Source organism: Hippopotamus amphibius, chromosome 12, assembly GCF_030028045.1.
Source record: "Hippopotamus amphibius kiboko isolate mHipAmp2 chromosome 12, mHipAmp2.hap2, whole genome shotgun sequence".
Taxonomy (NCBI): Eukaryota; Metazoa; Chordata; class Mammalia; order Artiodactyla; family Hippopotamidae; genus Hippopotamus; species Hippopotamus amphibius.
In genome coordinates this window covers 11397019-11424488 of record NC_080197.1, presented here as the reverse complement: position 1 = coordinate 11424488, position 27470 = coordinate 11397019, and the positions used below count along the sequence as shown (strand labels likewise).

General features: G+C 42.4%; 1 protein-coding gene across 2 annotated transcripts in view; it reads left to right on the top strand.

The window, feature by feature from the left end:
• The first annotated feature begins 17505 nt into the window (after positions 1-17505).
• SLC9A8 (solute carrier family 9 member A8) overlaps positions 17506-27470 on the top strand; it is a 68841-nt gene continuing 58876 nt past the window's right edge. Inside the window, exons 1-3 of one of the 2 annotated variants that reach the window (XM_057700978.1) lie at positions 17506-17602; positions 19496-19674; positions 25044-25124. In XM_057700978.1, the coding sequence (XP_057556961.1) occupies positions 17589-17602; positions 19496-19674; positions 25044-25124 (274 nt within the window). In that variant the 5' untranslated portion in view covers positions 17506-17588. Of the gene's footprint in view, positions 17603-19495; positions 19675-25043; positions 25125-27470 lie in introns of those variants that run through there. The other variant, XM_057700980.1, reaches the window with a different exon arrangement.

The window sequence follows — 27470 nt, the reverse complement described above, 5'->3', positions numbered from 1 at the left end:
TTATTGGAATATAATTGCTTTACACTCTTGTACCACCTTTTGAGGTACACCAAAGTGAATCAGTTGTATTTATACATATATCCCCATATCCCCTCCCTCCTGTGACTCCCTGTCCTGGCCCTCTAAGGCATTACCCATCATCGAGTTGATCTCCCTTTGGACATGGAAGCAACCTAAATGCCCATCAACAGATGAATGGATAAAGAAGATGTGGCATATATATACCAATGGAATATTACTCAGCCATAAAAAGGAATGAAATAGAGCTTTATGTAATGAGGTGGGTAGACCCAGAGTCTGTCATACAGAGTGAAGTAAGCCAGAAAGAGAAAAACAAATATTGTATACTGCCCACTTTTTGACCTTTATGGTCAGCCTTGGAATCATCATGGTACCTCTGGGTGTGTCCTTTAGCTGATGTGTTATAATGAGCATACACTGAGGCTCAAGGTCTAGTGGAAGTCAACTTGACCACCATCTTGGACCTATTTGGTTCTAATCAGTTTATGTCCTGTCCTTGGGCTATGTCATTCTTTTAAAGGTTGTGCCCTGCCTCCTTCCCTCCTGTTTCAGCATCATAGCAATTTTCATTACCTAAATTAACTTACTTTGTTTTCTTGTGCTCTCTTTCTCTTCTTCCAGAATTTCTCCTCTGCAAGGACAGGGGTTTTTCTCTGCTCACCACTGGTACTTCCCTAGTGCCTTGAACAGAGTGGCTAAGTATTCGATACCTACTTGCTGAATGAATATCATTCTGTAGTTGGTTTGTTTATTTTCACTGAGTGGTATAATCACAAACATCTTCCCAGGGTAATAGATATGAATCTGTCTTGATCTTTGAGACAAATGCATGGAATTCTGTTGACTGGATGGGCCATGCTTGTTTCCCAACCTTGTTGAATGACTGTGAGTAAAGTAAATGGCCAGATGAAGCAGAGGATGCGTATGAGTCAGTACCTCCTCCCCTGCAACAGAGTCAGGCAGGGGGAAGGAGAACCCACCCAGCCTTTAACAGGCTGATTCACAGGGAGAGAAGTTAAGCAAACAAGGGTAACTTCGTGTTCTATCAAGAATTTCCCAGGCAAAAACAGTCCTCAAACACAAAAGGCGAGGACAGGCAAATAACTCGTTGACTGCCGCTGCAGTGGAGGATGGAGTTGTTTATTGTTCCCCACCCCCGAATGGAATTAAGTTAAATTTTTTTCTGGTTACAAAAGTAGTATTGGCTTATTATTATTAAATTTTTCAGACAATATAGCAAAGCATGAAGAAGAGAGTGAAAAACAGTTATAATTTTAAAGCAGTTTATAAATTATCTCATAGATTTTTCTCAATGCACAGAAATAATGTTTAAATCTGAAAGTCCCTTTGTGCTAATTTTTTTTTATTAAACAGTAATAGCTAAGGCTCATCGAGTACTTACAATGCTTGTGCTAGTTGCTCTCTGTGTATTACTTCATTTTATCCTAACAATAGTTCTGTATGATAAGCGCTATTATTAACCCTACCTTACAGATGGGGAAACGGAGACCCAGAGACGTAAGTGTTTCAGCCAGCCTCACACAGCTATAGGTAGTCAGGCTGGGATTATACACAGGTAGCTGGCTTCATAGCCCATGACCTTAACCACTACACTACATTGCCAAGGCAGAGCACAGACCCTTTCCTAAGTTAACGTCCACAGATGTGAGTCATGATTTTCTGTGTCTGCATTACTCTTCTGTTGATGAACAACTGGGATGTTTCTACTTTTCACCTATTAGGAAACAGAGGAATTTCCCTTTTGGTCTTTAAATGAGGTTAAAACAAACAAACAAACAAAACTGTGGTTACATGTCACAACAACCAGTATTTCCAACTCAGGAGAAGCAAAAAAAGGGGTGCAGGACTTCCCTGGTGGCACAGTGGATAAGAATCCTCCTGCCAGTGCAAGGGACAAGGGTTCCATCCCTGCTCCAGGAAGATCCCATGTGCCACGGAGCAAATAAGCCCGTGCACCACAACTACTGAGCCTGTGCTTTAGAGCTCGTGAGCCCAAGTGCTGCACACCTGAAGCCCGTGTGCCTAGAGCCTGTGCTCTGCAACAAGAGAAGCCACCACAATGAGAAGCCCGTGCACCGCAATGAAGAGTAGCCCCTGCTTGCCACGACTAGAAGAAGCCTGTGCACAGCAACGAAGACCCACAGCCAATCAATCAATTAATTAATTTTTTAAAAAAGGAGCACAGCATCACTTGGAAGCAGTCACCCCATTAGGCACACATATATTATCGGGGGGGGGGGCATTACTTCTATTTCAGAAACATCCAAATATGTACCTGGCATGGTTCTAAGACTTCATGAATTAGTTCATTTAAATATAATGAACTAGTTAACATTATTTTTGGATGAACTAACTATATAATTAGTTTCTAAAAATAATACTCTGAAATGCATACTGGGGAAACTGAGGCATGGGGAGGGTAACTTGCCCAAGGAGACAGAGGTAGTAAGTGGCAGTGCTGGGGTTTGGACTCTGGAAATTTGACTCCAGCATCTGGTTTCTTAACTCCTATTCTAACGGGTCTCTCAGTCTACCCACTGGCCCAAGTGATCCAACCAGCCCTGGGGTCCTCATAGCAAGCCTGCATTTAGCAGGGCATTGTAGGCAGCAAGGTGAATATCTTTTTTTTTTCTTTTTTTTTTTTCTTTTAAACTATATCTAGCTCAGAGTTCTTAGGTCCTAAGTCCATGCAGGCTCTGCTGTGTTCCATTCTCAAGGTCTCACAGGCTGAAGTCTAGATGGCAGCTGAACTGCATCCTTATCTGGAGGCTCTGGGAAGAATCCACTTCCAGGCTCATTTAGGTTGTTGGCAGAATTCAGTTCCTTGTGGTTGTAGGACTAAGGTCCTGATTTCCTTGCTTGTTAGTCAAGGAGGCTATTCTCTGTGCAACCCGATGCCTCTCGTATTCCTTGTCCCATGGTCCCTTCCACTTTTTATTTAAGGTGATATCTTAATTGTCCCATAGATTTGTCTTGAATAAGAACCAAAGGGACAGGGAAACCCCTTAGAAACAGGTGCTCAGTTGGGACTTTTGGTTCAGTATTGGTTGGGGCCCCTGTGCTGGTGTGAAGTGTCCCTTTCTGGAAAGAGCTGGATCATGTCTGCTGGGCCAAGTAGGGGGAGACTTCCCCAAACCAGCCCACTAAGTCATGGCCCATCACCCTCCTTGGGGATGCATGAGGGGAGACTTGAAGGCTACTTAGGAAAAAAATAAAGATTGGAGAGAGTTTCCTTGGAGAGGATTTTTTGTGCTACTGTGTGCATAACACAAAATAGGTGCTTAATCCATATGTAATGACTTATACCAGCACTATTCTAGGTTTTAGAGCTTCTGAGAGTCTAAAGGGGATGACAGATAATAGGGAAGCAAATGCTTAAAAGAAACAGAATATTATGCTAAGTAAAAGAAGCCAGACACAAAAGGGCCACATATATGATTGTATGTATATGAAATGTTCAGAATAGTTAATCCATAGAGACAGAAAGTAGATTAGTTTCTACTGCCAGGGGATGGTGGGGAGGGGAGAATGACTGCTAACAGGTGCAAAGTTCCTCGTTGGGGTGATGGAAACGTTCAGGAATCAGACAGTGGTGATGGCTGTACAACATAATCAATATATTAAAAGCTATTGAACTGTATGCTTTTGAATGCTGAAGTTTATGTTATATGAATTGTATCTCAACAATAATTTTAAAACATTTTAAAAAGAGAAAAACAGGATAATTTCACGCAGTGATATGTGCATTGAAAACAAGAAAGTAAAATGTTGCAAGAGATAGTAGCTGGTTGGGGCAAATGGGCAGAGTGATTCCTGTAGGCCTCTCAGGGGAAGTGACATTTGTGATGGAACCTGAATTATGACAAGGAGGCACTATATAATTATGCAGAAGAAAGAAGGTGAAGGGTCAGCATGTACAAAGGCCCTGAGGTGGGGATGAGCTTGGCACATTCGATGGGCTAAAACCCACTGAGCTGAGGTGCAAAGGAAAAAGTACAAGAGAAGGTCAGAGACCCCTGCAGGGGCAGGAAGCAGACCAAAGTGGGCACTGTAGATAACTAAGAGGACTTTGGGTTTTGTTCACAGTAAAATGGCGAGCCTTGGGATGGTTCTGAGCAAAAAGGTAACGTCATCTGATGAATGCTTAAAAAGGACCACTTGGACTGCCACGTAAAGTAAATAGCAGGTGAGTAAAAGTAGAAGCATAAAATGTATCAATAAGTAAAGCCCTCTGACACTGTGCTGTGACTAGGAACACTCAGTAACTGCCAGTCATCTTTCATAAACTAGAAATATGCCAGCTTGTCATATTTATTTAAAAACAGGAAGTCAAGGCCATGGTTATTTGATATTTCTGGCTATGACATTACTTCACCTCCCCATTCTATGAGTCATCAAGCTCTGTCAATTATTCCTCCCCCGCCCCACTCCCCTTCACCTTTGTATCCTTTTCATTGTCCCCACTTTGAGACTGGTGACAGATGGAAACACTGGTTTCCAGGCTGCCCCCGGGCAGACCTTTTTTTCTTTCTCCCTTTAAAAAAATATCATATTTTTTCTTACTTCATGCCATATGTCATTTGCAGACAAAAAAATATTAAAATAATAAGTAAGGAAAAGGGGGAAAAATACCCATGGTCCACAATGCAGAGACAACCATTACCAAAACAACATTGTAATATATGGTATGCCTGTCCTTTTTTATTTTTTGGTTTTAGATTTTATTTTATCAAGGTTATACATGCACATGAATTGAAGAACCAAATTTTCTAAAAACAGAAGTCCCCACTGCACGTTTTCCTCCCATTTCCCCCTCCCAAAGGCAATGACTTTGACTGCTTTTAGCTAAATTTTTTATGTTTAATTCCATGTCTCTAAATGACATGCTTCTATTGATTACCACTTCTAAATTTTTCAGTTTTCAGAATAATCTGCTTTCCCAGTAATCTGCTTTCCCAGTCTAGGATATGAGGGTTCTGCTCTCTTTCCTTCCTTACACTTGGCCCTAGCACATACGTATATACTCTTCCCACTCCTCCATCCTCTCATGATAGGTATATAGTAATTTTGATGAGATCAATATTTACTATTTACATAATTGTGACTATGTAAATGCCATTCACCAATGAGCACATTCACCAATGAGTAAATTATGAGCCATTCACCAATGAGCACATTCACCAATGAGTAAATTATGATGTTCTTTTGCTTTTACCCACAGCATTTTTTTTTTTTTTTAAGGCACATGGGCTTAGTTGCTCTGCAGCATGTGGGATCTTCCTGGAGGTGGGATCGAACCCGTGACCTCTGCATTGGCAGGCGGATTCTTAACCACTGCGCCACCTAGGAAGCCCTACCCACAGCATTTTTTTTTAGGTTGATTACTATCTTATTCTCTGTCCCTGCCCCAAGATGACCTAATTTTCTCAGTATTTGTTATCAGTTCAACTCCAAACTCTTTGTTACTGGTCCAAGTATCCTCTCAACTCCTTCCAATGGATCAAAAACTCCATGTGGGGACTTCTCTGGTGGCACAGTGGTTAAGAATCCACCTGCCAATGCAGGGGACACAGGTTCGAGCCCTAGTCTGGGAAGATCCCACATGCCGCAGAGCAACTAAGCCTGTGTGCCACTACTGAAGCCCATGTGCCTAGAGCCCATGCTTAGCAACAAGAGAAGCCACCACAATGAGAAGCCCTCGCACTGCAAAAAAAGAGTAGCCCCCGCTCGCCGCAGCTAGAGAAAGCCTGCACACAGCAACAAGACCCAACGCAGCCTAAATAAATAAATAAATAAATAATAAATACATAAATAAATAATAAATAAATAAATAAGAAAAAATCAAAAACTATAAGAAACTCTATGTTTTCACTTTCTTAAAGCTCTCCCTGGAGCCCTCAGACCTGCTGGAATCCAGACCTTTACCCCCTCTGGTGTACAGCTGTCATCCTAGGATGTCCCTTCACCATCATCTGGGGATTCTGTCTGCTTTTCCCTTGTGCTGGGTTTCTGTTTCCTGGGTCCTGTGTCTTATTCTTCCTTGTCTGACCACACACACACACACACACACACACATCCACACACCCACACCCATCCTTTTGGTGTAGCCAAAAAGTACAGCCTCCAGTAAATCCCTGAGAAAGGGTGTGGGAAGTAGAAAGTTTTTGACTTCCTATATCTGAAAATGGTTTTATTCTATCTGCTCCCTTAATGATTGTTTCGCTGGGTATAGAATTCCAGGTTGGAAATCATTTTCCCTCAGAATTTTGAAGGCATTAATCCACTGCCTTCTTATGTCTGCATTTTGGTGGACAAGTCCAAAGTTATTCTGCTCTTGATACTTTAAAGTGACCTATTTCCCCTTCTCTTTGCAAGTTTGTTCTTGGTATTTCAACATTTCACAATGATGTTCCTTGCTATGGACCTATTTTTATCCAATGTGCTGGGCACTCAGCAAACACTTTCAGTCTAGAAACACATGTCCTTTAGTTCTGAAGAATTTTTGTGAATTATTTTATTGATGATCCCTCCCCCTCTGTTTCTCTTCTTTCTTGATAAAATGCCTGTTTTTCAGATGTGGGATTTTTCAGACTGGTCCCCTAAACAACTTATCTGTTCTCTCCTATTTTCCATCTTTGTCTTTTTGTCCTACTTTCTGAGACAAACCCTCACATTTATCTTCCATCTCTTTTATTAAATTTTTAATATCTCTGCTTTTAATTTCCAAGAAGCCCTCTTTGTTCTCAAAATATTCCTTTTTTTTAATAGCATCTTGTTCTTGCTTCGGGGTAACGCTCTGAAAAGTTGTTTTTGACTTTTTTTTCCCTCTTCCTGCATTGTCTCTGTTTCCTCTACTTTTTTTTGGGGGGGGGGTACACCAAGTTCAATCATCTGTTTTTATACACATATCCCCGTATTCCCTCCCTTCCTCGACTCCCCCACCTTGAGTCCCCCCCACCCTCCCCGTCCCAGTCCTCTAAGGCATCTTCCATCCTTGAGTTGAACACCCTTTGTTATACAACAACTTCCCACTGACTATCTGTTTTACAATTGGTAGTATATATATGTCTGTGCTACTCTCTCACTTCGTCTCAGCTTCCCCTTCACCCCCCGCCCCCCCCAAACCTCGAGTTCTCCAGTCCATTCTCTGTATCTGCGTCCTTGTTCTTGTCACTGAGTTCATCAGTACCATTTTTAGATTCCGTATATGAGTTAGCATACAATATTTGTCTTTCTCTTTCTGACTGACTTCACTTTGTATGACAGACTCTAGGTCTATCCACCTCATGACATACAGCTCCATCTCATCCCTTTTTATAGCTGAGTAATATTCCATTGTATATATATGCCACATCTTCTTTATCCATTCATTTGTTGATGGGCATTTCGGTTGCTTCCATGTCCTGGCTATTGTAAATAGTGCTGCAATAAACATTATGGTACAAGTTTCTTTTGGGATTATGGTTTTCTTTGGGTATATGCCCAGTAGTGGGATTACTGGATCATATGGTAGTTCTATTTGTAGTTTTTTAAGGATCCTCCAAACTGTTTTCCATAGTGGCTGTACCAACTTACATTCCCACCAGCAGTGCAGGAGAGTTCCCTTTTCTCCACACCCTCTCCAACATTTGTGGTTTCCAGATTTTGTGATGATCCTCTAGTTACTTTTATCTATATGTTTTGGTCCCAATTTTTTGTTTAAGAGGGTATCCGCTGATGTCTGATATTTCTTGATTTTCTGTTCTTAGTTAAGATTAGGGGATCAAGAAGCTGATCATTGTGGTAAGTGGGCTGTTGCCATTGAACTGGGCCATTTGTTGGGAACCCCCTGATGTTAAAACACCTTTAGGTGATTCCTCTGAGTCTAGCCAGATTTTCTGGAGAAGACTCTTCCAGTCTCCTACCTGGAATAGAATGGCGTGGGAAAGACCACTAAATGCAATTTGCCTGGCCCCTGGATGTGAGCAATGGGGCCAGCTCTGCAGATGTGGCAAAGGGCTGGAACAGGGTATCTCAGCATGCAGGCCCCAAAATGGCCCCCCAAAACATATCCATGTTAAATTCCTGGAATCTGTGAATGTTACCTCCTTTGTGAAAAAGGGTCTTTGCAGGTGTGATTAAGTTAAGGCTCTTGAGGAGATAGTTCTGGTTCTGGGTTATTCAGGTGGACCCTAAGTGCCATCACAAGTGTCCTTATGAGAGAGAGGCAGAGGGAGATGGGAAGCTTGGAGGAGAAGACAGTGTGAAGATGGAGCAGAAAGAGATATGGCCACAAGCCAAGGAATGCCAACAAGACACCAAAAGCGGGAAGAGACAAGGGTGGATCCTCTCCCAGAGCCTCTGGAAGGAGGAGGGCCCTGCTGACACTTTGATTCCAGCCTTCCTGCCTCCAGCACAGTGAGAGAATACACTTCTATTGTTTGAAGCCACACAGTTGGTGATAATTTGTTACGGTAGTTCCAGGAAACGAAGACACAAGATTTCACTTAATCCTCCTATTTTCTTCTTTTTTTTTTTAAGCTCTTTATTGGAATATAATTGCTTTACGCTCTTGTACCAGTTTTTGAGGTACACTAAAGTCAATCAGCTGTATTTATACACATATCCCCATATCCCCTCCCTCCCGCGACTCCCCCCCACCCTCCCCGTCCCGGCCCTCTAAGGCATCACCCATCATCGAGGTGATCTCCCTTTGTTATACAGCAACTTCCCACTAATCCTCCTGTTTTCAATATAGTACCTCTGCCCTAAAATGTGCCGGGGTCCCCAAGTCCAGACCCACTCTTCTACAGTCTCCAAAGAATAAACCTCCAGGCTTTTGCCAAGGTAGATGCCCAGTTACCTAGAGTCAGGTTGGGGCTGGGAGGATCCACAAATCTGACTGCTCCTCAAACAGACTTTGAGGCAATTTCCTTTATTTCACAGCCTCCTTTCTGCTGCCCACTTCCCTCCCCAATTTTACTTTCAGGCGTACCTGGTGCCACCAATTCCTGAGCCTTTGGGAGGGATTTTGGGGATAAACCAGGTTGGCCTTGACTTGCCCCACTGCTGCCTGAAGACTGGGTTTTCTCAGTTCTGCTGATTAACCCATCTGCTTTCTTTTCTCCAAAATGTTCTCACTATTGTCTCTTCTTCTGTTCTCTAGTCCTTAAGAGTTTATGCCTAAAAAAAAAAAAAAATCCCTTTATTGTCAACCTAGTGGAGCCAAAGGGTATAACAAAAGTAGAAGTCCAAGTTTCACTGGCGCTGTTTTCCCAGAAGTCTCAATGGGCTAATCTTAAAATGACGCTCTTTACATCTGCTGAAATTCCACATCCTCCTTCCCTAGAGGTCCACGCCTGACACATCTCTCCATTCCCCATGCCAGGAATGGGGCCTGCCACATGGTAAGCATGGGGATTATTTTTTTAATAGGATCATCCTCAGCAGTTGTTACCAAGTGTGATTACCATACAAAATTCTTTTTTTTTTTCCCAGGCCACACTGAGTGGCATGCGGGATCTTAATTCCCTGACCAGGGATCGAAACTGTGCCCCTTGCAGTGGAAGTACAGTCTTAACCACTGAACCACCAGGGAAGTCCCTACCATAAGAAATTCTTGAAGGGAGTAGCTTAGTTTGCCCAGATGCAGAAGTGGAGAATTAAGACAGGGAAGACAGAAAAGTTAGCACAGGTTATGTTATCTGTCAATTATATCTCAATTTTTAAATTGAGAACATAAACAGTCTTTTATATATATATTTTATATATATATATATTTAAAGAGAACATAAACAGTCAATTTCAGGACTGAAATCAATATGTTGTAAACGTCACAGACACAGAAAACAAACTTGTGGTTACCGAAGGGGCGGGGGGAGGGATAAATTAGGAGTATGGCATTGACAGATACGCACCACTATATATAAAATAGATAGGAGGGACTTCCCTGGTGGCCCAGTGGTTAAGAATCTGCCTGCCAATGCAGGGGACAAGGGTTGGATCCCTGGTCCAGGAAGATCCCACATGCTGCGGAGCAACTAAGACCGTGCGCCACAACTACTGAGCCTGTGCTCTACAGCCCATGAGCCACAACTGTTGAGCCCATGTGCCACAACTACTGAAGTCCATGTGCCTAGAGCCTGTGCTCTGCAACGAGAGAAGCCACGACAATGAGAAGCCCAGGGCACTGCAACAAAGAGTAGCCCTCACTTGCCGCAATTAGAGAAAGCCCTCGCGCAGCAACAAAGGTCCAATGCAGCCAATAAATAAATTAATTAATTAATTAAAAAATAAAATAAAATAAAATAGATAGGAAACAGGATTTAGTGTACAGCACAGGGAAGTATATTCAATATCTTGTAATAACCTATAATGGAGAATAATCTGAAAAAAATTTATGTATAACTGAATCACTTTGCTGTATACCTGAAACTACCACAATATTTATATTAACTACACTTCAATTAAAGTATGATTGTAAACTTGTTCAGAGTTTCATTTATAAACTATATTTTAAGAGTACGTATTTTTTATTAAAATACAATTAGGAAGAAAGTTATTTTTGGCATTGTCTATTGTACAGAATGTTAACGTTTATCAAAGGTATTCTTTCATTTCCTGTGTATGCAAAGCCTCCTACAATCTTTACAGCAAATTAAATGTATATAGAATTTAAATAATATACGTAAGAGTTAATATATAAACAACAATATTTATACTCTAAAAATTAAAAATAAACTTTTCCAATTCTCCCTGTACTTCACGAAAATTATTCATGAATTAGACAATGAAGTAAATCTCTGTAAAGTCATAAAAGCATAAAATGTTTAGTATATACTACCAGGTAAAAATATAATAAAATTGGAAACAAATAACAACGATTACATTAACACTGAACAACTAGGAAATTCTAAAATACTCCCTAAGTAAATCTTATCTCAAAGAAGAAACTACAATGGGTCAAAATTCATGAGATACCTTCAAAGCAGATTTTCAAAACAAAGTTAAACTCCTGAATGTTTATATCATCCAAGAATAAATACATAAACACACACACACACACACACAGAGTCCTCCCTTGGTATCCTTGGAGCGTTGGTTCCAGGACCCCTCATGGATACCAAAATCCATAGATGCTCAAGTCCCTTATATAAAATGGTGTAACATCTGCATATAACCCAGCACATCCTCTGGTATGCTTTAAATCCTCTCCAGATTACTTTAATACCTAACACAATGTAAATACTGTGTAAATAGTTGCCAGTGCACCACAAATTCAAGTTTTGCTTTTAGCAAATTTCTGGAATTTTTTTTTCAAATATTTTCAACCTTCAATTGGTTGAATCCAAGGATGTAACCCAAGGATATGAAGGGCTGGCTCTGTGTATGTGTGTGTGTGTGTGTTTTCAAGTGGGTCACCGTTGTGGACAGCTGAAGCTTAATCTCACTGGGGGTTCTGGGAAACTTGTCCCACCCAAGGGACAGAAGAGTGGGGGTGTTTATGCTCCAACTCTTTCCAGTCACTGGTTGAGGGCTGTTCTGGGAGGAGTATCGCCTCCCCAGCACAGCTGGCTTGTTGTGCTGAGAGGAAGCCCTCAGGCAGCAGGAAGACCCTCCAAAACATTATGAGCAGGCACCAGCAGAGTTTGGTAAGGGTAGGGGAGAGCAAGAATAAATTCAGATTCCCAGGCCTCATGCCCAAGATCCAGTAGGTCTGTGATAGGACTGGAATCTGTATTTTTTTCACAAAATCTCTCAGGTGTCCTGTTGCACCTGACTCCACTGAATTCTACAAGCCCAATATTTTCATTTGTGCCTGGTAACTCTAGTGCCTATTACCTGCTAAACAGCCAGGGCCAGATTAAAACATTATCTCAACAGGCTTTAAAAAATTATCCCCAACTATCCCCCATGTATAAATGAATATGAAACAACCTAAATGATAACAACAAAAAAATACAGGGAAAGCCAACACAGGACTTATTTTTCCATGGCACGGTAGGCAGAACAGTGCCTCCCAAAGACATCCACGTGCTGATCCCTGGACCCTGTGAATATATTATGTCACATGACAAGGGGCAATTAAGATTGCTAATCATTTGACCTGGAGTTGGGGAGATCCTTCTGGATTATCTGGGTGGGCTCAATGTAATCACAAGACTCCTTATAAAGGAAAGAAGGCAGGAGGGTCAGAGTCAGAGATGAAGTGATGACCAAAGCAGAGGCTGGAGCGATGTCACTGCTGGCTTTGAAGATACAGGATGGGACCACAAGCCATGGAAAGTGTGCAGCCTCTTAGAAGCTGGAAAAGGCAAGGAAACACATTCTCCCCTAGAGCCTCCGAAAGAATGTACCGCTGCTGACACCTCGAGTTTAGCCCCATGACACTTCTAACCTACAGAATTAGAATAAATCTGTACTGTTTGGGGAAAATTCCTTGCAATAAATCCCTTAATAAATATCTCCTATTGGTTCTGTTTCTCTGATTGAAACTTCACTGATAACCACTTGGTGGTTATCACTTCGATTCCCTTTTTTTAAAAAAAATATGAAATACCAAATTTGTTCAAAAGTTTTCATTGGTACCTATTTTGCTGACAGCTTCAGCATTTTCTAAACTCTGGGAACAGAATGATGAACAAGATGTCAAGTTTCCACATGTGTGAAATTAGGCTAATCAGTGTACCTCATCAGGTTATTAAAAGGATTAAATAAATTACTAGCATAACGCAGTTGGAATAATGCCTGGTACAGAGTAAGTGTTCAAGAAATGCTCAAAGAGATAAAGGACAGAAGAAAGACAGGAGAAAGAGAGAGAGACAAGCTCCCTGCTTTCAAGGAGCTTATATCCTAGAGGGGGAAATGGATGATAAATTCAGGAAGGAAGGGAAGGAAGGAGGAAGTGAAGGCAAAAAATATCTGATAGTTATAAGTCTCAGAAACACATTTAAGACTAGACCGGGATTTGGCAGCCCGCGGCAGGCCAGACCCAGATTGCCAACTGTTTTCATATGGCCCGTGAGCTAAGAATGGTTTCTACATTTTTAAATGGTTGAAAAAACAAAAAAAGAACACTTCATGACATGTGAAAATCATAAGAAATTCAAACTTCAATATCCAGAGAGTGTTACTGGAACACAGCCACGCCTATTTAAATTGCTGATGGTTGCTTTCCCACTGCAGTGGCAGAGCTGAGCTGTTGCCACAGATCAGAATGCCTACAGGGTCTGAAGTATTTACTGTCTGGCTCTTTACAAAAAGAGTTTGCTGACCCCTGCTTTAGACTGAGTGGTCAGGGAGGGCCTCCCTGAGGAGGTGACATCTAAGCTGAGACCTGAATGGCAGGAAAGAGGAAGATTAGGGGTAAGAGGGCAGAGAACAGAGAACTAAGGCAAGAGCTTTCTCTCTAACCTTACAACAGCCTTCTAAAAGAGGGGATCTCTCAAAACTGTGATGGGGCCCTGAGGCTCTGAGGGTGCTGTGGTGTCCCAGGGTCAGAGCCCACAGGTCCCGAGTCGGGGTAGAGAGCAGGACTGCCTGGCACCAGAGGCTGCCCAGCCTGGCATGGCGCACGAACCCAGGAACTGCATGTTGAAAGGCTTTATTTGCCTTCCTGGGGGCAATGTCCAGGGATTTTAGATTGTTCCCAGGAATAGGTGAGACGGGCCTGGGCTTGGCCCACAGTCCCGAAAGCAGGTGTTCTACAGCCCCCTGGTTGGCAGCAGGTCCTCGACTGGCACAAAGCCCAGATTTGGCCCTGAGAGCAGGATCTGTGGCAAGGGCAGTGGGTGGCATGGCAAGTAGAACGGGGCAGCCCTCAATGAATTCAGAGCCCTGCTCTCATCCTGACTGGCCCACAGCCTGCAGTCCGATGCAAGGAAGCCTACCCCCAGCCCCTGGGAACCCAACTCCAGCCAGGTGGGGTTTTCTGCAGCTGGAAGAAGAGTGACAGCCTCAAGCTCTCAGTTAATAAATGTGGCTCAGGGAGAACCCAGTTCTCAATCCTTTATGTGCCAGTTCATTCCTGCTAGGCTCTGTGCTAAGGGAGCAAAGTAAGCTGTTAGTCCCATTTTGGAGCCAGAGAAATTAAGGCAAATTGAAGAGCAACAGGGGGTACTGGTTAAAAACTAAGACTCTGTACCTGAACCCCAGCCTCAGTATTTTCCAGCTGTGTGACTTCAAGCAAGTGGCTTGACATCTCTGTGCTTTAGTTTACCACTGACGATAATCTCTGCCTGAAAGAAATATAAGGAATTAAGGAAACAATAGCCCGGCACCACACCCACAGGAAGGACGACAAACATCGGCTGATTCTGAGCCCGTTCTCTCAGTTCTGACAACAGCTTTAAGAGGTGTTGGCTTGGCAGAGGACTCTGTCTTTGAGCCAGACAGATCTCTTCTCCACCCAGTTCCTCAAGGGCCAAACCTTGACATCATCCTTGACTTCTCTCTTTCTTTTACATGCCACAGTCTATCAGCAAATCTTGCCTTCAATACCCACCCACAGTCCAACCGTTCCTGCCATATTCATGGTATCAGCTTAATCCAAAGCGCCATCAGCCCTCACCCAGATTATTGCGAAGTCCTCCTAGCTGCTCTGAGATCTTCCATCCTTGCCCCCGCCCCCAACTCTCCACAGCACTCCTCTTTTCAAAAGCCTTCTGTTTCCTAACACTTCTGGAGTTAACTAACAACTTTTTTTAATTTTTACTTTTATTGGAGTCTAGTTGATTTACAATGTTGTGTTAGTTTCAGGTGTACAGCAAAGTGAATCAGTTATGCATATACATATATATACTTTCTTTTTTTTAGATTCTTTTCCCATATAGGCCATTACAGAGTATTGAGTAGAGTTCCCTGTGCTATAGAGCAGGTTCTTGTTAGTTATATATTTTATAGATAGTAGTGTGTCTATGTCAATCCCAATTTCCCAACGTATCCCTCCACTCCTTATCCCCTGGTGACCAGAAGTTTGTTTTCTTCATCCATGACTCTACTTCTGTTTTGTGAGTTCATTTCCACCCTTTTTTAAGATTCCACATATAAGTGATATATTTGTTTTTATGTGTCTGACTTACTTCACTCAGTATGACAATCTCCAGGTCCATCCACGTTGCTGCAAATGGCATTATTTTCTTCTTTTTTATGGCTGAGTAATATTCCATTGTATATATGTGCCACATCTTCTTTATTCACTCTTCTGTTGATGGACATTTAGGTTGATTCCACGTCCTGCCTATTGTAAATAGTGCTGCAATGAACATTGGGGTGCAGGTATCTTTTTGAATTATGGTTTTCTCCCGGTATATGCCCAGAAGTGAGATTGCTGGGTCACATGGTAGTTTTATTTTTCGTTTTTTAAGGAACCTCCATAGTGTTTTCCATAGTGGCTGTACCAATTTATGTTCCCACCAACAGTGTAGGCGAGTTCTCTTTTTTCTACACCCTCTCCAGCATTTATTGTTTATAGATTTTTTTGATGATAGCTATTCTGACTGGTGTGAGGTGATACTTCATTGTACTTTTGATCTGCATTTCTATAATAATAGTCATGTGCAGCACCTTTTCATGTGCTTTTTGGCCATTCGTATGTCTTCTTTGGAGAAACGTCTATCTAGATCTTCCGCCCATTTTTTAATTGGTTGTTTTTTTGATATTGAGCTGCATGAACTGCATGAGATTAATCCCCTGTCAGCTACTTCATTAGCAAATATTTTCTCCCATCTGAGAATGAAATTAGAACACTCCCTAACACCATACACAAAAATAAACTCAAAATGGATTATTTATTCAAGGATCATTTTACTCTTGAGTACTTACTATATGCCAGGTACTATTCTAGGCATTGGAGATAAAACAGAGAACAAAATTTCTGCATTCAGAAGTTTACATTCAGAAGGAGAATAAATGAATATATAATCAAAACATAATGTTAATATGTTTGGTGTTATGGAGGGAAATAACGTAGGGAAGGGGAGAGGGCTTGGATTTTATTTTTTATGTTTTTTAAATTTATTTATTTATCTATTTATTTATTGGCTGCATTAGGTCTTTGTTGCTGTGTGCAGGTTTTCTCTAGTTGCAGCAAGTAGGGGCTACTCTTCGTTGTGGTGCATGGGATTCTCGGTGTGGTGGTTTCTCCTGATGCGGGGCAAAGGCTCTAGGTGCACAGGTTTCAGTACTTGCAGTGTGTGGGATCAGTAGTTGTGGGTCTTGGGCTCTAGAGCACAGGCTCAGTAGTTATGGCGCACAGGCTTAGTTGCTCTGTGGCATGTGGTATCTTCCCAGACCAGGGATTGAACCCTTGTCCCCTGCACTGGCAGGCAGATTCTCAACCACTGTGCCACTAGGGAAGTCTCGAGGACTTGGATTTTAGATAGGGTGGTCCGGGAAGGCATAGTGGACAAGGAAAGGGCAAACAAAAAGCCCGGAAGAGGGAAAGGTAGGAGCCAAGGGGCAACTTAAGGGATGAGTATTCTTGACTAAGGGCTCAGCAAATACAGAGGTGGAAGTGTTCCTGGTGTGTTTCTGGTACCCCAAGGCAGCCACTGTGACCATAGTGGAAAGTGTGTAGGGGAAAGAGAGGGGATTGACTTCATAAGGGTAAAAGCGGCTGGGCTGAGTCTTGCAGGTTCTCCAAGTTTTTTTGGTCTGATTGAGATTGGAAGCCAGTGCACATTTTGAGCAGCACAGTGACTAGAGTTTAAAAGGATCACTGGGGCCACGGTGTGGAAACGCTTAAGAGACTACAGCAGAGTCAGAAAAGGGGTATAAGCAGCTACCACAGCTGCTGAGATACGATGATTTCCACCAGGAAGGGAGCTAGCAGCTGAGGTGGTGTTAAATCCAAAGGCCTCATAATAGGGAACCAGCTGCCCGATGGGGTCCTCCCTACCCCTCCAACCTCACCCTCGTACCTTCCTGTATCCCCAACCACAAAGACCACTGCTAAGCACATACAAGCGTCTAAGGAGTATTTGTTGAGACAACACAAGCAAATGATCTATCCCTATACCACCATCATCTATTTTAACAACAGGCATAAAGTCAGAACTCAGTAAATCTTTACAGATAGAATACCGCACAACTCTGCAAAACCCAGGTGGCTAGTCCTCTTCACAGCTGGGGAAAAATGAGACTGGGTAACTACACCCCTAGAGTCGCTCTGCGCAGCTCACGCTAGAAGCTTCTTTCCCAATTTTAGCGCGGTGAGTTCCTGGACACTGAAGGAGCCTGCTTTCAGGGTGAGTCACAGCGACCTCACAGGACTTTCCCCCAAAACGTCCCTACCCCGTGGAAGTGAAAAGCTGGATCCTCGTAGGGTCAGAGAGCCAAAAGACATAGGCCACACACACATCTCGAGGGTTCCCGGGGTTCCTCCCACGCGTCTCCTCCCACCCTCGGGCCATAGAGACGAAGGGACAGAAGTGCCGCCCTCGCGCAGCCAAGACCCCGCCCCCCGTTCGTCGGCCCGCCCGCGCCTCCAGCGGAAGCCGGAAGCAAAAGCAGGCCCCACTAGCCCCGCGGCTCGGTGGTCTCGGAGGCCTCGCAGGATTGGGGAGAAGATGGCGGAAGAGGAGTGAGTGGGCTTTTCGCGGGCGGCGGAGGCGGCAGGGCTGGGCCCCATCGGGTGACGGCGAGCATCTCAGGCAGCCCTCCTGCCCCAGAAGGCGGAGCTCCTTGTGCTGGTTGGCCAGGACTGACCATGCTGGCGCCTGCGAGGAGGGCGGGAGGGAAGGGCCTGGGCCGTGCAGCCTCCTTGAGGTTGGACCCTCTGGCTAGGGATCCGCCGCCCAGCGTAGATCTCGAAAGCCGTCTTGCAGAAACCACAACCCAAATTTCACTTTCCCAGTTTTCGGTCATCTGCTGATTACGCAGCGCTCCGCCGCCTCCAGAAAGTCCGCCCCTACCCCACCCCCGTTACGCAGCCAGTCACATCCTCCATTGTAACGACCGTTTTTCATGTTTCCTTCACTGTGTTTCATTTATTTATTAACTGGTGGCCATCTGCTTCAGGCCCTGGCCACATGGTAGTGAAGGAGGCCGACCAGGGCCGCTCTCAGGGAGCTTCCATTCTAGTGGAAAAAGACCATAAATAGACAAGATGATTTCAGTGCTCTGAAGGAAGCGGAATGGTGTTGGGGTAAGGGGAGGCTTCTTGGGAAGAGGTGACGTGCCACGTGAAACCTCAGTGACCAGAAGGAGGGATAGGAGAGGAAACAGCAGGTGCAAAAGGCCAGAAGCAAGAAGGAGCTTAGTTCCTTTTTGAGGGACAGAGAGAAAGGCTGGAGTGTGGAGAGCAAGGGAACTAGCCGTATAAGATGAGATAAAGGGGGTGGTGGTGTCTCTGTCTTCCAGGTGCTTCAGGGGAAGGACCGTTCTTAGTCCATCTACATACCTGCCAGGCAACAGCATGTTATAATGCACCATCTATGTTTGTGGAATGAGTGTGTAAAAATTAAGGAAACAACCCCGTGGTTGAAATTTGACTTTCTCTCCTGACAACTTTTCATATATGTCTTTGGCCTGGTGGTCATTTCGTTTAGTCAGCTTACTTATTGAGGATCTTCTCTGTCCCAGACGCTAAACTGGGCCTCAGCAGCGCAAAGTAAAAGAGGTGGTATAGCCTGGTGATTTCAAGTTTGGACTCAAAGCTTGATTCTGCCACTGGCTAACTGAGATGTGCAAGTTTTGCAACCTCTCTGAGCTTGTTATTCATAGGTTAAAAAAGAGAAAGTAGTGTCTACCTCAGGCTTGTTATGCCTATTCAGTGAGAATTTGTATGTTACCTGGAATGAAGCGGTACTCAAAACACATTAGCTGTTATAATCACAGTAACAATGATTATTATGTCAATATTACGCTAGTTTACAGTCCCAACACAATGCAAGGAGATAGCTGTGAGGAACACAACCATGAGCTGGAAGGGAGTATTACAGAGGGGATTACGTTTGGGCCTTTTGAACTCAGAGGAGGTTTTTGTAAAGTAAGGTAGGGCATTCTGACCAGATCAACAATTGGGCAAATTCAGTGGCTCCTTCAGCTTGCAGATCAATCCAAAGAAAAGAATGTGAACTGAAGGAATAAAGGTGCTTAGTAAATAGTGTTGGAATGTGATGAGACTCCAGTGTGCCTCCCTATAAATCCCGCATTAAGTGCCACAGAGCACGCAGCTTATGGTTCTACACGGGCCTGATTCCCCCTTGTCCCTCTCCTCTAAGTGGTTGTGTTCAGAATACCTGAGGTCACTGGTACCATCGTGCTGCCTGCAGGCAGGAATTTGCTTAATCAGTTTCTTCCGGAGGCCTGCCTCTTGCTTGCAAGACTTGTGAATCCCATACAGCTCTGTGCCAAGTTCTCGTGTGTGTGTGTGTGTGTGTGTGTGTGTGTGTGTGTGTGTGTGTGTGTGTGTTGATAATTTGGGGCCCTTTTTCCTCTATCTAATTCTGCTGCTTTTTATGTTCTCCAACAGGTTCCCCAATACAACTCATGAAGGTTTCAATGTCACCCTTCACACCACCCTGGTGGTCACGACGAAGCTGGTGCTGCCGACCCCCGCCAAGCCCATCCTCCCGGTGCAGACGGGGGAGCAGGCTCAGCAGGAGGAGCAGTCGAGCGGCATGACCATTTTCTTCAGCCTCCTCGTCCTCGGTGAGTGCAGGGCCTCGGGGGATGCGTGCGGGACACCACCCTCTGGCATCCTGAGTGTCTGTATGCGCTGTCTGTGTGGTTAGCCCTGTGTCAACCGCTGTGGACTTTGTCAGTCTTCCTCCCGTTTGGTTTTCACTTCAGACGCTGAAGGTCAGTGATCAGTCAGTTCAACGTCATAACAGGGTACTCCTTTTTCTTTATAAAATCATTGAGCTTAGCACTTCTGAAGAGCCCTTTATATAATATCTTAGACATCCTTTGGAAGAATTAGAGAATTTTTGATCTAGAAAGAAACCTTGAGTTTAGTGTATTTCAGACTCTGCTCATGAGAGTCTGTGTGTGTGTGTGTTTCTGTGTAGGCGCTGGTGGTGGTGGTGGGGGGGCGGGGGGTTCAAATGGAAGAGCATCCAGCTTTCTGACCAGAGCAGCATTTTGTCTCCTACCCATTAGACCTCCATGTAGTTAAGAGAAGTAGGCGGGCCTAGTTGCCCTGAGGCATGTGGGATCTTAGTTCCCTGACCAGGGGCTGAACCTGAGTCCCTTGCAGTGGAAGGCAGATTCTTAACCACCGGACTAGCAGGGAAGTCCCTACTTAGTTAAGAGTTTTGCTGTGAGTAAAAGATCAGACACCCTAGCCCTAGCACACTGTTTTCCTTAACTTCCGTCACTCCCATTAACCATGGTCGTGACTTTTGCCATCTGTGTACCACCAGTGCTGTTGTTAACTTATGTAATATTTTTCTTTAAACGGATTCACGCTCACAAACTTAAAATCTCATTTTACTCAACCTCCTCCTTTAATAGGTAAGGAAATTTAGGCTCAGAGAGGTTAAATTATTGACACATCTGGTTTGGGGGAGACTAGAGACTAATATCCAGGTTGCCAGACATCAGCCAAGAAGTTTAGATAAAAGGCAGTAACTTAGTCTCCCAGTGACTATGGACATTAGACAACTATGTGAGACCAGAAAACCCAGTTGAAACTGCACAACCGTTTTGGGTCAGCTAAGGAAGAAATAGCTTCGAATACGACCCTCCAAACTCTTGTTTGAAGAGTGAAGTTGGCACATTGACATTTTCTGCTCCTCTTTAATGATACCAAGTCATATTTCTAATTAGATCTTTTGAGAAGAATGGAAGGTACAAAAAATGGAAAAGTGCAGAGTATTTCTCTCATGGCTACTGGGACTGCTTTTTGGGAGGGGGGCTGTTTGTTTTTTGGTGTTTTTTTTTTTGAGGAAAAGTGTAACTTCTCTCACGTTTCTATTCAGACTCTCTTAATTAAGTGATTTTAATAAGATAGTAATTTTATTTAAAATCCCAGGACTCATCCATGTCTTTCATAGTTTTTAAAAACCTTTTAAAAGTTGAATACTGAAAAAGTATACAAACCACAAGTGTACAATGTTCATTTAGATTTCATATCCCCAAGTAATTTTTTATTCTGTCAATGTAATTGAATTCTATTTCTAGGGGATTACTTCAACAATCAAGGACTCTTGTTTTCTTTTTTTTTTCCCTTTTGTTATAATAGTTGAATACAAAGAAGAAAAGCAGTTCTTTCCTTGATCAAGAAGTCTTTAGAACCTGAACCCTTAATTTTGAAAGAGTATTATTAGTCTATTTACATTGTTGGCAGCATGATATGTAAAAGGCAAGTTTTCGGAAAAAAAATTTCTGGTTTGTAATCAGTTTTTTCACAGGAGGGTGAAAAAGATAAGACTTTCAAAGTAACTTTCAGGGTGTGGAGCTTCTAGGATTAGCTTGTGCGGGAGATCACAAAACAGATTTTTATAATGCGCTTTTTAATCCAGACAAGATCCTGCCCAGTGTTAGTACATCTTTGAGGCCAAAAAGGGCTGAACTGTGTTTAGTTGCACTGCATTTTTCTCTTGGATTGTCTTTTCAAACAGATCATAAACCTATACTTTAGAGTCACACTAATGTCAGATGGTTTCTGTTTTCACCTAATCAGTTGATGAGTTGGTCAGCATGCTTCAGCAGAATGGAATGCTTCCTAAGTAAATTTGAAGGCATTTTCCCCTCTGTTCTTGTATGTCAACAAATTATTATGTATCTTGTATATTTATTCCTGGTTAGATGTCCAAACATGTTGTGGCCTGTGTCTAAACCTAATAAAGAAAAAAAGTGGCTGTTAATAGGTACCTTGCCAGCTCACTAAATACATAGACTAGTGAATTGAGGGAAATGGTCCACAGATTATTCTAGACTTCAGGAACTCCTAACCTGGAATAGATTTACTGCTTTCGTTTACTATTTTAGCCAAGCCAACTTTTGTGTAGAAAGGATGCCAAAACTGCAGTTACTTTTGACTTTTAGAAGCTTGAAATCAGTTGACTTAACCCTTGCTGATCTTTGACTCCACAGAGACAATGGTGCGTCATTGTTATTGACTTAGAGTGAACTATTAGCATCATTTGACACATTTTATGGGCCACTAAATTTAATGGAGTCGTTAAAATTGACATGTCTACATTTCAATATATTTTCCATACTTAAAACTTTTGACAAGAAAAAGTGGAAACAGATTAACTTGTAGTACTGGTACCCTCCATATCACACAGAAGTCTTTGTCCCTTCTTGCTCTGTTTTTTTCCCAAGTGTACTTGAAAACATGCACTTGTATGTGTATATGTACATGTGTATATTCATAAGCACACACACACCAACAGGCACGTATAGTTTGGAGTTTGTTTTAATATAAGTGCGGTCCTATAACTTGCCTTTTCATCTCACAGAATGTCATGAATATCTTTCCATGTTAGTGCTTTTTGTATCTACCTCGTTCTTTTTTTTTTTAAGAAAAAGGATGCGTATGTGGTAAAAGAAACATAAAATTTACCATTTTAAAGTGTACAGTTTAGTAGCATTTAGTATATTTAGAGTCCTGGGCAGCCATCACTTTAACTAGTTCTAGAACATTTTCATCAGCCCAAAAGGAAACCCAGTTCCTATTAAAAGCAGTCGCTCCCCATTCTCCCTCCCTTCAGTCTCTGGTAAACACTGTTCTGCTGTCTGTAGGAATTTGCCTATTCAGAATATTTCATACAATTAGAATCATACAATATGTGGCCTTTTATGTCTGGCTTCTTTCACTTGGCATAATGTCTTCAAGGTTCGTCCATGTTGTGGCCTGTGTCAGAATTCCTTTCTTTTTTATGGCTGAATAATATTCCACGTGATGTTTATCCATTCATCAGCTGATGGGCATTTGGGTTATTTCCACCTTTTGGCTATTGTGAGTCGTGCTGCTGTGAACATTTTGTACAGGTTTTTATGTGGGCATATGTTTTTATTTCTCTTGGATACATACTTAGGAGTGGAATTGCTAGGTTAAGTGGTTACTCTGTGGGTAACTTTCTCAGAAACTGCAGAACTTTCCCACAGAGGCTGCACCATTTTACATTCCCACCAGCAATGCACAGGGTTCCAGTTTCTCTCCATCCTTGTCAACACTTGTTAGGGTTAATTATAGCCATCCTGTAATTGGGTATGAAGTTGTAGCTCATTGTGGTTTTGATTTGCATTTTTCTAATGATTAATGATGGTGAACATCTTTTCATGTGCTTATTGTCCATTTGCATATCTTTAGAGAAATGTCTATTTAAGTCTCTTGCCCATTTTAAAATTGTGGTGTCTTTTTGTCTTTGAGTTGTAAGAGTTCTTTATACGCTCTGGACCCTAGACCTTTGTCAGACGTATGACTTACAGATATTTTCTCCCATTCTATGGCTTGTCTTTGAAGATCTTTTTAGCTGAAGACCATTCCCTGATGTTGATCATCCTTACATGTAGCTCTCTGCATTGATAGACAGTTTTCTCTTTTGCTCTTAAAGCTGCAAATAGTTGTGTGATTTATGAGAATAAACTGTAAAAATTTTTCAGTTGGTGCAAAGAAAGAGTAGAAACTGATTCCACTCCTTAGATCTATTTTCTGTCTACCTGTGTGTTCATGGGCCTGCCTTTTTAGACAGTAGGCGTTCTCACTGGTTACAAGTTGTGCTTCTGCACTGGAACTTTTTTCTTGCTGTTAGTATTTAGTATAGGATTTTTCTAACTAGGCTAAATATTTATAATAAAATAACACCACAGATTGATAGTTTAAAGCACAGAATGAAAGGAGGACAGAATTTCTATATTTACAACTGTTTCCTTTCTCCTGCCACCTGGTGCTTTTTGGTGGGACTAAAGATAATCTAATTTGTCAGTGTGGGCTCTGAGGGTGGCCAATTCACAGCTGTGTAGATTGTTTAACATTTCCTTTTACCAAAAAAAAAAAAGCCAAAACATGTATTTTCAGTACTAGCAAGATAATACTGTGGTTGATGAGATGGCATACCGCCTAGGTGCCTAGTACAAGAAAAAGACATGCACACTAACATTTGGGCCTCGGAATTACATTTAGGAGTTATCTATGTGAAAGTATGCTTTTTTTTTTTTTTGGTCCAGAAATACGTTTTTCTTTCAAATAGTTTTGCATCTTTTTGTTTCTTTTCTTTCATGACAGTGCGCCTCTGAGGAAAGTCAGACATTCTTATTTTGCCGATTGAGGAATGAAGGCAGCGGGGAGGGAAGGTGGTAGGTGCCCAGGATTAAGGGCACAGGGTAGGAATCAAGCTCAACTCTGAGGCGCCCACCAGTGGTAGGACCTCTCTAAGCCTCTGCTTTCTCATCTTTAATCAAAGGAGGCAGTGGTGATAACAGCTCGTTCAGAGCGGGTGTTGAGGGTCAAATGAGACAGCGTTTGGAAAGTGCTCAGTGCAGTGCCTGGCTCATGGGGAGCCCTTGACCAGTGGGAGCTCCAGGACCCAGCTGGGGAGCAAGCACCCCATCTTTAGGTCTCTGATGTTATCACCAAACTCGTATGAACTTTGTCCTGTTTTTTAAAACACCCTCACCTGCTTGTTAAAAGAGAACTGATCACGTGGTGGCAAAATACTTGTGTCAACACATGTTCTGTTGCAGCTCTATTCATATAAAAGTGATTGATTTCGTTGACTTCCTCCTCACCATTGAGGACCATTTCTCAGAATCAGGGAAATGTGAATAACTTTAAATGGTTGTATAAGGTTTAACAGCTTAGCATAGAGGTAGATGTCTGTTGCTCTTTCAACAACCAGAAAACAAACTAGTTCAGGCATATAAAGAAATATGGAGAAAATGTAGTGAACACCATGCATCTACCTCCAGGTTAAGAAATAAGAAATTGAAAATACAGCTGAAGTTTACTGTATCATTGCCAGTTGTCCATCTCCCTGGTGGCCTGCCAGAAATGACTGCTGCCTTGGACTTGGTGTTTTGTTGTTCATAGTTGGGCTGTTTTAACAATGTCTTATTTTTTCCCACAGCTATCTGCATCATATTGGTGCATTTACTGATCCGATACAGATTACATTTCTTGCCGGAGAGTGTTGCTGTTGTCTCTTTAGGTAAGTGCTTACTGGTGATCCTATAATGAAAGCAGTAACAATACCATTTTTTGAGTGCCTCCAAAGTGTTAGGAACCACAAGAGACATGGTGTATAGCTGAGCTTATTTCACCGTCACTGCACGCTGCCATGAGGGTGTTATGATCCCATTTTACAGATGACGACACTGGGGGCTCAGAGAGGAGTGATGACCTCCTAAAGGTCATGTAGAAGCCTCTCTATACAGCTTGAGAGCCCTTTCTACTTTTAGAACCACCCTCAGGGCACATCCAAGGCTTTCATCTGTTTATTATGTTGTAGTTACTTTATTTCTAGTTTCCAGTTGCCTACCAATGGGATTTAATTTTTTATCACCACTGCTTTATAAGTTAATTTTATATATAAAATTATATATACTTTGTAAGTTTTCTTTGCCTTGTACATCTGGTTTAGTATATTTAGAAAGTCTTTCCCAAGATAGTGATGGTTTAGGCTAGGTTTGGAAATGAACATTCGCGCTGTTCATTCTAAGGTCTACTACTAGGCTGTGTTGTCACTCGACTAAGGCAAGTAATTGACCGTTAATTCATAGAATCACTGAATTTTACAGCTGGAAGAGACTCTCACTTTAAGGTTTAGGATGGAGAAATGACTCACTTTAACGTCAGTCAGATCTAAAGTCTTCAGAGAGTGTTCCATTCTACCTCACTTGTATATCCCTCTTTTGTTTCCTGTGGCAACTAACTGTTAAGATAATTAGCCTCTATTTAGAGTGTATGAATCACAGTTATAACAGTCGAGCTCACATGCAAGTTCATTGAAGTGGTTAACGAAGGAAGAAGCAGGGACCTTACTTTTCAGTAAGTATTAAAATCAAGATGTGGGTGGGAAAGTTTAAGGGATAGTAAATAGGGTTTCACTAAGGTCAGCTAAAGCTTTCATCAGCTTATTATATTGTCGTTATTTTTACTAGTTTCCACTTGCCTACTGATGATATTTAATTTTTCCTTATCACCACTGGTGCTTTTTAAGTTAATTTCCTTTGCCTTGGATCTGATTTAGTATAGTATTTAGTATTTTTCACAATATAGCGATGGTTTAGGTTAACTTCAGACATGAATGATCAGACTCTGTTCATTCTCCTTCCCCCCGCCCCCAGCGCCAGCATTCCTACTACTCTCGTTCAGCCCCTCCTGTATTTTCCCTGGATTTCACAGTACTACTCAGTGCCAGGTTCTGGCCTATGAGCTTTCACGTTGCCATCTCATTTAAGCCCCATAACCCCCAGTGATGCCGTATTTTAAGCAGGACATACCACTGGATAGTTTTATCTTCAGTAAAGAGTTGGGAATCAGTTTTACTCAGAGTTCCTGTTCTCTATTGAGCAGGCTCTTCAGCTGTACCTTCTGGTAGATTCTAACAAATTTACCTAACAAGAGCCTTAGTGCTCTAAGAAGAGGAGAATCATTCAGTAACATTCCTTTCCTGATATTAGGCACGTTGAAAATAACCTATATAGCTAATACGTATTCTTCTGGGGCATTCAGCAAAGACTTAAAAAACCACTCCATGGGGCTTCCCTGGTGGTCAAGTGATTAAGAATCCACCTTGCAATTCAGGGGACGCTGGTTCAACCCTGGTAGGGGAACTAGGATACCACATGCCGTGAAGTAACTAAACCCATGTGCCGCAACTAGAGCCCAAGTGCTGCAAAGAAAGATCCCATGTGCTGCAACTAGGACGTGATGCAGCAAATAAACGTTAAAAAAAAAAAACTCCAAGGAAGTTATAGTTTTGTGGTCAGTTTACATAGTTTCTTAAGAATAAGAACTATAGTTGGTATATATTTAGGTATTGTGCACATGGAAATTAAAGTGGTGGTTCTTACAATGTGGTTTGGAATGTCAAGTTCCTCACTGTCTCTCTCTCTTTTTTTTTTTTTTGCTTGCTTAAAAAATCAGATTTTTAATAGAGGTAATTTTGATTAGATGGGTGAAAATAAAAGCTGCCAAACTAGAGTCAATGTAGAACCTCACTGTCTCTTGAATGTTTCAGTAGCTGCAGGTCAGTGAACACCAATACTTGTATGAGGACTTAACAGCAGACATTGGTGGGTGCCTACCCAAGAGCCATTTCCCCCTTCCATGAAAACAGAACCCTAGTTTTGACCCAGTGTCTTGCCACTGTGCGCTCAAGGAAGGTGGGCCCCTGCAAGTCAGGATTGGTCTTTGCTATCACGATAATTGCACTCTTTTACCATGATTGTTTGAGAGGAGTGGAGGCAGCGGGCAGTGTGAAACCCAGGTCTGGCCAGTGAGACCAAGGGGAAATGTGCTGGGATGATGAGTTTTGGAAAAAATTTTCCTC